At 39.9% G+C, this 10004-nt stretch overlaps 4 protein-coding genes across 4 annotated transcripts; 2 read left to right on the forward strand and 2 right to left on the reverse strand.

Moving 5' to 3' along the window:
- Positions 1-1915: 1915 nt before the first annotated feature.
- On the reverse strand, positions 1916-2677 carry Cbr-tos-1 (the record flags this gene model as incomplete). Its single annotated transcript, XM_002637486.1, has 2 exons — positions 1916-1950; positions 2230-2677. The coding sequence occupies 2 exons, from the start codon at positions 2675-2677 to the stop codon at positions 1916-1918; spliced, it is 483 nt and encodes a 160-aa protein (XP_002637532.1).
- An 893-nt stretch (positions 2678-3570) lies between these two features.
- CBG19258 lies at positions 3571-5327 on the reverse strand (the record flags this gene model as incomplete). The annotated part of the gene is made up of 6 exons (XM_002637487.1): positions 3571-3691; positions 3739-3918; positions 3965-4120; positions 4152-4999; positions 5047-5183; positions 5228-5327. 6 exons carry the CDS (start codon positions 5325-5327, stop codon positions 3571-3573), a joined length of 1542 nt encoding a protein of 513 aa, XP_002637533.1.
- A 130-nt stretch (positions 5328-5457) lies between these two features.
- Cbr-try-5 lies at positions 5458-7132 on the forward strand (the record flags this gene model as incomplete). The annotated part of the gene is made up of 6 exons (XM_002637488.2): positions 5458-5464; positions 5581-5845; positions 5894-6025; positions 6341-6573; positions 6807-6904; positions 6950-7132. 6 exons carry the CDS (start codon positions 5458-5460, stop codon positions 7130-7132), a joined length of 918 nt encoding a protein of 305 aa, XP_002637534.2.
- A 1517-nt stretch (positions 7133-8649) lies between these two features.
- CBG19260 lies at positions 8650-10004 on the forward strand (the record flags this gene model as incomplete). Its single annotated transcript, XM_045237986.1, has 6 exons — positions 8650-8688; positions 8944-9098; positions 9147-9293; positions 9337-9643; positions 9696-9826; positions 9884-10004. The coding sequence occupies 6 exons, from the start codon at positions 8650-8652 to the stop codon at positions 10002-10004; spliced, it is 900 nt and encodes a 299-aa protein (XP_045096733.1).

Genomic DNA, 10004 nt, shown 5'->3' on the forward strand with positions numbered 1-10004 from the left:
GTCTCATGATTCTATTCTTTTTTTCACATTCAGTACCCAACAATCCTAGCACCTTCCACCAGATTACTTTCATTCAGCTGCATCCTATCTACACTTAAAGCCGAAAACCATCCGAATTTTCCATTCTCATCATCCGTTGCACTTTTGAACCGGTCGATTTCCGAGTTACGTCTCCCTTCTCATTCTGCACCACCGGCCGAAGAATCGGTACTCCACCTGTTTCTGCTCCTGCTCATTCTAGCTCTGTAACCATTGGTATCCGAACATCACTGTACGACTCTACATCGAGGCCAGACACGCAAATCGCTCAACGAAAAGAATCCTGACGACGTTATCTGAATTTGTGGCTGAAAATTCCCCTGCTACATTGCTGCATAAACGAATTCGCCATTTTCCGAGAAAGCATCAGTTTTTTTCATGTTGAACTGTTTATCAAAGTGCGCAATATTACTTGTTTCCCCACTGTTCTCTGTAAAAGATAGCTTGGACGTTTCAAGATACGGATACTGACACGCCTTACCAATGTTAGATCCCCAAATCATTTGCGACAAGAACATTCATTTAATGGGACACCGATTTCTTTTGACACATCATTATCTTCATTACTATTGTAACTTTGTTGAAATTCTGACGCGCAGCATCTTCCTTGCATTTCACATAGCTGCAAACTTCATATGAAAGCTCGCGTATGCTTACCTTCACAAATAATACTAAATTGGGACAAGAGCAGTGCCTCGCAAGCCGCATGAGTTTTGTGTGATTCATTTATAGCATCCGAAGAAACAAGTGTGGAAACCGATTTCATCTTTGATTCGGCATGTTGTGAATTCCCCCAGTTTTATTGATAGCTTTCGTTGCCACAGCGATTCAAAGCGCATTTTCGGGATTAACCCTAGTGTCATAGGCAGAGAAGCCGTCGAATGCGGGATACGGATTAGAGAAAAGAACGGAGATGATTCCAGAAAATTTTGTAAATCCAGACTGAAGTTGGCATGTCGAAGAATCATCTACCGGTCGGCATATGAAGTTTTCGCAACCAATTGATCCCCCATCAGATCGGTGTGCTGTCCAACTGCTCCTGTTGTAGACGATAGGCACAGTAGAGTAGCATGACTTTTTTATTTGAACAGGGGTCGGCATATCGGAAAAGGCGGACAAAGAAGAGCTAAACTGGTCGTGAGATTAGCTGTTACCCCCCACATACAGCCCTCGAGTTACCACGTGCTTCAAACTTTTTCATCAGAACTCAGCTCAGCGCGTTCCTGAATTTTTTAGCGTATGGCATCAATCCTAACTTGCTTTAACAGCCACTTGAAACATGAACGTTCTGATCTCTTCTGCGCGAGTTCAAGCTCTTCACACAAACATCGATTCAAAAGGGGATTGGGACACAGGGAGACGTTGAGTCAAGATCCCTCAAACGTTTTCACAAGTCAAATCTGCAAGTAGGCTTTTCTGTAGTGACACTCCGGTTACAAATAAACTATGTCACATAGATACCGATCACCGTTCCTAGAGCTTCAGAGTTTCTCGGCAACCTTGAACTGTCTTTTGTACAACGCTGGGTCGTGGGTCATGAATAGGGTGCCTATGAGAAAGGGTCGAGTAAGAAGTGAGCAATATGCCTTGTTGGTTTATGTTCAAATCTGGTTCACCGGATATCTGCAAACCGACCAATTATCGGTTATGTTAGGATGAAAAGGGAAAAACTATTGCACATGAATACCAGTCCCCAAAACTGCGCGTTTCGTGTTGCTTTTGATTGTAGTTGTTCTTGAAGTCGTTACGACGTTCTATAATGATCATTGAGACGGGAATAAAAGAAAAACCAGTTTTATTTGATTTCGTCCACTGAGACGGATTGACTCGTAACATGAGATTGATTAATCCTATACATGGTGACTCCATTGTGTCCTCAAGCAGTGTTGGTGAGCGGATCCGGCGACGTCCCTGAAAAAAAAAGTTGACTATATGTATTGACTTGGCTGATTGGTAAAGCTCAATGAAATTCGTGACACACACATAGAATTTCATCTACTTCAAAAAATAATAACAGTACTCGAATTGGGTCATCTGGACTGGAACGATCCGTTGCGAATGGTGACTTGTCCGCCGTTAGCGCAGTAGGATACCTTGAGAACCAATTTTATTAGCTTAGCCATGCCCTAGAGTCCCCAATAATAACAAACCTGACCACTGAGCCCCCGCCAGCATAGAAGCGATACTCACCTTTTATTGCCTTTGAACCGATGTTCTTGAAGAATTCCTCCAATCCGAATGGGTCCATGTAGCTGTCCTTGGCTTTCTTCTTGGCTGGCTCGTCGAAACACAGCTGATGATCATTCTGAACCAAAGGTTCGACGTTGTAAACGGGATTCACCCTATCGGGTGTCATGTCAGAGTAGGTACTAGAAACATTCGTAGAACTGATGCTCGAAGAGCGCTTCTTTCCCCCACGCCTACGGCGTTTCCGACTCTCCCCCATATGCTTACACAAACTAGAAATAAACGAGGTTTGCAAAACCTCACATCGCATGTTCCTCTCTTTCTTGTTGTACAGTGCTCGGCGCTTCTTCATTGCCAGGGTCAGAAGGTCCGTTGGGCGCATCTCGGTAGTCACGAAGGAATCGTCATCAGATGACGACGATGATGAAGACGAAGGTTCGAATCCATACATTATTCTTCAAAGATAGAGTTGAGAAAGGAGAAAAATAGCAGCGGCAACGAAAACGACGTGCGGCAGAGAGAACAGAAAGTCGACTGAACGAGCGGGCGGTGTGGCAGGGTTTATATACTGACGTAGAGACGCAGAGATGTGTGTGACCGCAAAGAGCGCGCACCATGCTTTCATTATTTGTAACTTTTATAGTTTTGACTTTTATCAAAGTCTAAAAACATTTTCATGTACAGAATCATGTCGGCAACGAAGACAAAAAAGAATTAATAAAATATAAACTATTTTGATTGTTTCGAAAAAATCATGTGACTTCTCAGTTCCTTCGGATGCGTCGCGGTCGGCAAGAGCGCAGACGGCGAGAGAGCCCTATTGATTGGCGCTGTTGTGAGAGACGAAGAGTTGTTTCGTCAAAACGAGGTCCGCGTGGGACGTGCATGCGTCATGAATACGAATAATTTCGAATAACACGAAAACAACGAGATGCATCTAGAAGATGTACTTCTGGGGGTGTTCTTATTCAGAGTTTTTATGAATAATGATGGATGTGACACACTAAAGTTGCCGATAAATGGGCTTACTGTGAAACCTGTATTAAAAGCGCCCTTTCATAAAATGCCCACTCTATTAAAAATGCCCTCCGAGAGAGATTTTAAAGAATTTTGAACGAGAAATCACCAAAAAAATTTGGAAAAACGCCCGGAAAAATAGAAGGGCCCCTCTAATTGAAGGACACCCGTAATAGAAAGACCCTCCGAAGGTGCCTTGTCCCAAAAGCTCGAACGAGCCAAAAGTCTGAAATATTACGTTTTTGCCGCACTTTTTCATAGATAAAAAAAAACGACGCCTTTCAAATTCTCAGGTCAAACTTTTTTTAATTCGACAATATATACAATTTACAGGTGATGTCGGTACTTCATTTTAGTGTCTTTTGATCTTCGGAAAAGGATTTCGCTCGCCGTGGTATCTCCACTCTCTTTGTGTTCCTCGTGAACTGGGTCGATAGCTTTATCAAAACTGAAATAAAACTTAAAGACGGGTGACTCATCGAATATAAAACTTACACAGAAGCTATAATATGGCGAACTGGTTGCTTCTGAACAACCCTGGAAATCTTCTCTCCTAGATAACCAATTCCTGCCTTCTCCCTGGTGCTCTGACCGTCCTCTTCTACATAAACGGCTACGGGAACCACTTTTCCCTGCTCCCTTTTGCCGAGACCACATCCTGGTTTCCAGCCCATTCTAAAAATTACGAATTTAAAGACTAAAGGATAGAAATGAAACTGACTTTGTGAGCATCGTTCCTCCAACACCATTTCGAAGATTCTCCGCAGCCTTCTCTACAGGACCCCCGCCATCACTATTCCTTCTTTTTCTTCTCTTTCCCATTTGAGGCTGTGTCGTTTTCTTCCTCGTGAATACCGACTGCTCGAGTTTCCCAGACCTGAAAAAAGAATGAAATAGATAAAAGAAACTGACGATGGGAATTCACATGCCTCAAAAGTTCGTCGTTTTTCATCTCAATCGCCGCCCTCGCATCCATATCACCTGCTGATTTTCCTTCGTAGTAAACCGAATAGTCTACGTCCCAATCGTCAGCCCAAGCCCAATCGCAATCGGTACCTTTTTCCGTTTCATCCCAGTAATTTTTATCGGTGTACCATACGAGTCCAGGACCTCCCTTCTCCCATGTCACCTCCATTTCCTCTTCATATTTCTTTGGTTTCGTCCTATCCTGTTCTGTGACGTCTTCATGTAACGCCTCGTGACGTTCCCACTCTTCACATTGGTCATCATCATCATCCTTCCCCTCATCATTATCCTCTGGATTCTGAACTCTTCTCACTTTTTCAGTGGGGTCTTCCTCTTCATCAGCAACATCTTCAATAGTTTTGTAGTACTCTTTCAAACTAGACGATGGTGTAGTTGTTCCATACTCAAACGGTACTTCCCCAAACTTCTTCTTCTTTTTCTGAGTTTGAATTCCGAGTTTCGCGATAACAGAAGCTGGTAAACGGCACATTCGAATTTGCTCCAAAAAGTATTGGCTCGGTGTTCCAATATTTCCATTTGGCATCACTGCTGGCGGCTTCAGTTCGATCATTTCCTTCAGATCAGCAATTGAAATAGACCCTGAGGAACCTTCTCCATTAGGCCCTTGAACTTTTAATCGATCCACGAAGCATCTTCGAGGAACATCCGAACCTGCCGAATTTTGCCAGTTCCTTTTATGAAACTCTTGGATGAATTCCTCGCGATCCTTTTCTGACTTCAACGCGACTATACAGCAGCACGTGTTGCTTTTGGTTACTTCTTTTCCTTCCTGAAAAAGCGTTTTCAGTTTGAATTTTCGAGGAATCGAAATCTAACCGCTTCAGACTGAAGTTCCGGCCGATGACGATAATGGAAGCATTCAAATCTGCCAGCTTCAATAAATCGTTTAAAATAATTTCGTAAATCTTTCGAATGGAGCTTTTGTGGAATATTTCTGACTATCGCATAGCTATCTGAAAAATGATTTGACTTTTAATTAATAATAAAATTAACTCACAATTACTCACTTCTTCTTTTTCCGCAGTTGCGACTTCTCTCCTTTTGGATTTTTGCAGGAATTTGTCTAAAATATCCTTATTTGTCCTCGATCTGTTCATTATAGTTTTTTTCTTGGTTTTTGAGACGAAATATGTGAAATTTTTAGTACTTACGACACTCCGTAATTCCGCCTCACACTTGGTTTAGCGTAAATCGACACTTTGTTTTTCAGCGGGCGTTCAAATTTCAATGCTACGTGTGGTTATCTGGCTACTGGTCCAGTGTGCAATCACTGATGCAGCAGCTTTAAAAGTAAAGCATTACAGTAGGAAAAGATAAATGAACTATCGAGAAAGTTTCCTATGTTTTTAGATCCGGATATATGTGGTCGTCAGTCAACTTATACCAGTTTTATGTTGACCGATGCTGATGGTAACACTGGAAACCCAACTCATCTTGCTCCATGGGCTGCTCAAATTCGGGTTCAAGCTGGAGGTGGTGACTATGAAGTGATATGTGGGGGCACCTTGATAACTGCTAAGCACGTTCTAACAGCTGCTCATTGCTTCCAAAAGAAATTTGGAGCTGTAAAACCAGGTGGAGAAGAGAATAGTATGTCTGGAAGATACTGTGAAGAGTAGGTTTATAAAGAGTAACGTGGACTACCATAATCAGGATATTCTAGAAATCAGAGATTCACCGATTCAGAAATCTTGAAACGAACCCAGGTGACAGTGGGAGCAATGTGTACCAGAAAGTCGGAAAAATTCGGTTGTGTTAATGAAAGACAGAATGGAATCACTCTCAAAGTGTCTAGGTAAGTAAATCATTTTGATTCATCTAACCATGTCTGAAGATCTGATTGTCGGTCTCATCTTGTTCTGTGTAAGTACCGTAATACCTGTAATAGAAGGGCCCTAAACTTTTTATTTTGAGTCAATTTATCTCGGCTCCTGTAAAATATATGAAAAAGTTATCAATTGATATATTGTTCATCGTAATCTCAAAAACATTGTATCAGTTGACAATTTTTTGATATCTTGCGTAGGAATTGAGATAATTGAGCTCAAACTTGACAGTGTGGGGTCCCTTCAATTACAGGATTCAAGGTATGTTAAGCTCCTGGTTTCAGATTCATAATGGGAGATTTCTACAAAACCCACTGTGAACAAGGAAACGATATTGTGATTTTGGAATTGGAGAGTACTGTAGATGACGTGGAGGGTGCCAACTATGCCTGTCTTCCATTCCTACCGGAAACAAAAATTCAGGAGGGGACCACTGTAACATCTTTTGGATGGGGATCTGATCCAGGGAAAGGCTTTGATAACAGTGCATTTCCAATGATTCAAGTGCTGACTCTAGGTATGCTTAAATTGGTTACTGCATTCGCTCTTTGATCTCAATTATCTCGATTCCTGCGAATGACAGCAATCATTTTCCAACTAATAAAATATTGGGGAAATGCTGATAAATAATTTATCAGTTGACAAGTTTTAAATATCTTTGACAGGAATCGAGATAATTGAGCTCAAAGTTGACCATTTTAATAGGCTTCTATCTCAAACGGTAACACTGAATACTAAAAAAATTTCCAGTACCGGAATCTCTGTCTACTTGCGAAGATAACTGGGGAACATCCGTTCCATTCGATTCGTTCTGTACTGCGGAAGAAGAAGACAAGAATGTGTGCTCTGTTAGTTCAATCCTCACTTCTCAGCTTCATTCCATTCTTTTTCAGGGGGACAGTGGAGGTGGTCTGACATTTCATCAAACTGAATCGTCTCGTGAATTCATCATCGCTATCGTCTCATATGGATCCGATTGTGTTCAACTGATCGGAGGCTCCGAACCAAGATCCCAGATCAACACTGACGTTCGAAAGCATCAGAAGTTCATTGTGGACTTCATCAATGGGGCTTGATTGAGAGTGATGTTAATAAAATGTTAAATTCATCATTATACATTCGATTTTTTATGGTGTCAACTATTTTTAATTTTAGAATCCTAGGAATTATGTTCAACTTGACCAAAGTATTTCAAACACATTGAAAAACGAAAAAAAAATGCTCTCTGAAACTTAAACTTACAGATAATGGTATACTATAGGCGGTAGAAAATGCCAGGGTTTGACTAGCTGTTATCGGCCTACTCATTCTAGAGGAGAGTCCTATTTTTTTTCATCAATTTCCCCGGTTTATCTTTTAATCACTAGTTTACTTTATGTCTCCCATTTTCATAGTCACTTGGTATGCAAAATTTCCGCATTTCCCCTAATAGAAGCCTACCCAAACCGTCAACTATGAACACACTTTTTGCAATTTTCTGGGAAAGATATCAAAAATTTGTCAACTGATAAAACATTGATAATATTCTGATAGCAATTTTGTTAGTTGACACATTTTCGATATCTTTCGCAGGAATCGAGATAATTGAGCTCAAAGTTGACACACTGTTACTATACTGAAAATGTGAAATGAGTAGTATGTTTCAAATTGAAAACCAATTACCAGAAAAAAAAATATTAGCCTGATCATGCAAAATTGGAAAGCATTTCCCCAAAAAACTTCCTCTGTAAAAAGCATCTGTCTTTTTAATTTCGAATTGGAGTAATCAGATCACATTCACCATTTTTTTACTGCCAGTAATCTCTGATTCGACCCGTCTAGTCAAGTGTGTTATTGAGTAATTTAATCGTACGTCCTGAACCTAAGTTCTAAGAATTCAGTGTAGTTTCTTTGCGCCAGACACATCTCTGATAAATGTTCGAGGAATTCCTTCGATTCTCAAGTATAATAGATTCTCGTGTTTCCAAACAACTAAATGGGATAAAAAGAAATTAGATCTCACCTGATTTGCTGTTTCTCTATTTTTTCAACCTTCTAAAATCAATTTATTAAAGGTGGGGGGACATGAAAAAAATAATGTTCTCGAAATTTCTTTTAAATATGCCTCTCGAGGAGTTGAACGTGTGGGACGAGGATTGAGGGTGCGGCGCCGCTACCGACTGAGCTACACGGGCAAAGAGAAAGCGCACGCCCGATTGCATACATAAAGGCGAGGACGACCGCTGTACGCAGAGTGACATTAAGCGTTGTACACCGTCACGGTAGAATGCATACTCTGGCCCCAAAAATCCCCCGTAAAATCTCCTGTCCCCCCACCTTTAAAATAATGAATCAGATTTTCGCTAGAAAGCATTGGAATACCCTTTAAAACATTTCAAAAGTCACTTTCGTAAAATTCGAGTATCAAAAAGTCAATCTCATTTTGTTTCGGCACACATTCTCCTCTGATCTCTGAAATTCACTTCTTTTTTTTTCTCACGGACATGTTGTTTGCAGGAGTGGTAACTACGTTTTGCTCACCAGTGTTTCAAAGTAGCGTTTATAACAAAAACTAACTGAAATTCTCTTATTTGTTCCATTTCATTATCTACCCATGTCTGAAGACCTGATTGTCGGTGGTATTCTATTCTGTGTAAGTACCGTAAAACCTGTAATAGTAGAGCCCTCTTAATTTTGATTATGAGCCAATTTATCTCAGTTCCTGTAAAAAAAGTTGTCAACTGATAAATTATTTATCATAATATCACAAACATCTTACCAGCGGACATCTTTTTGAAATCTTCGTTAGGAACCCAGATAAATAGGCTTAAAGTTGCAAGCTCGGGGTCCTTCTATTAAATTTCAAGATAATTAGTTTTTCGATTTGTTTCACATTATAATCCTTTAGATTTCACTTCTCGGAGTGGTTTCTAATTGGACAGTGTTATTGTTTCTCCCAAAATCAATTCACAAATCATTTGGAACCCTCACCAGGAATCAGGCATTCGGAGATGCTTTGCAAACAACTACGGTATTCTTTGTGGTTGTTCCAATGGTTTTGTTGTAAGTATAGAACTTGAAAACGATAAATGTTAATACCTGGCAATTCAGTGACATTCAAATAATCAAAACGAATTCAAACCTGGTATCTTTTGTGATGCTTTTCGGATATGAAGTATCAGTTCTGTCTCACCTTTTATTATCGTTTAATCGTCTTTGTGCTGTATCAAGTCCACTAAAGTATCATCAATTATACAGGTAATCAGAGTTTTATTTGTAATTAAAAATCATTTATCTCCAGTCAAAGACTAACAATATGTATGATCATAATAGCCAATTTGTATTCTCTTGCTTCAATTCTCGTGTTATTCGCTAGTGGCTGTAAGTATTATTGGAGCAGTGAATTGCACATGTTCATGTATCATGTGTCGAATGCATGTGTTAATTTTTCGTTCTATGGTATATTCTGTAAATATCTGGTTATTATTCTAATTATTCTGATGATAGATCTGTTCAGCATTTATACAGCAAGACAGTTGTACCGACAAGCACACAGTGGAAATGTAACTAAACAGATTAATAAAAAAGAAGTGGGATTGCTTGTTCAGGTAAAGAAAAAAGAGATAAAATGTATTTCAGTAATTAAACATCTAATTGTAGACATGCCTTCAAGGAATGCTATTCAGTATTGAGCTAGTTTGTTATTTCGTAGTTTCCCCACGGGTCCAGAATAAATGGTCTCAATTCTTCCTCACAACAGTTGCCTTCTCAACAATTCATGCATGCGATGGGTTCGTATTGGAACAACTTATTAATAACTTATAAGTTATGAAATTGTGTTTTTTCAGAGCAATCAGTATAATGTGCAATGCGGAATTTCGAGAACTTTTATTCAGAAAACCAGTTGTCACATCTTCTCTTGCATTAAGTAAAGTTGGCCCGAGGAGCGACACGCAAACAAAGTTTTGA

The sequence above is a fragment of the Caenorhabditis briggsae genome (genome assembly GCF_000004555.2).
Source record: "Caenorhabditis briggsae complete genome, chrV, whole genome shotgun sequence".
In the NCBI taxonomy this organism is placed as follows: Eukaryota; Metazoa; Nematoda; class Chromadorea; order Rhabditida; family Rhabditidae; genus Caenorhabditis; species Caenorhabditis briggsae.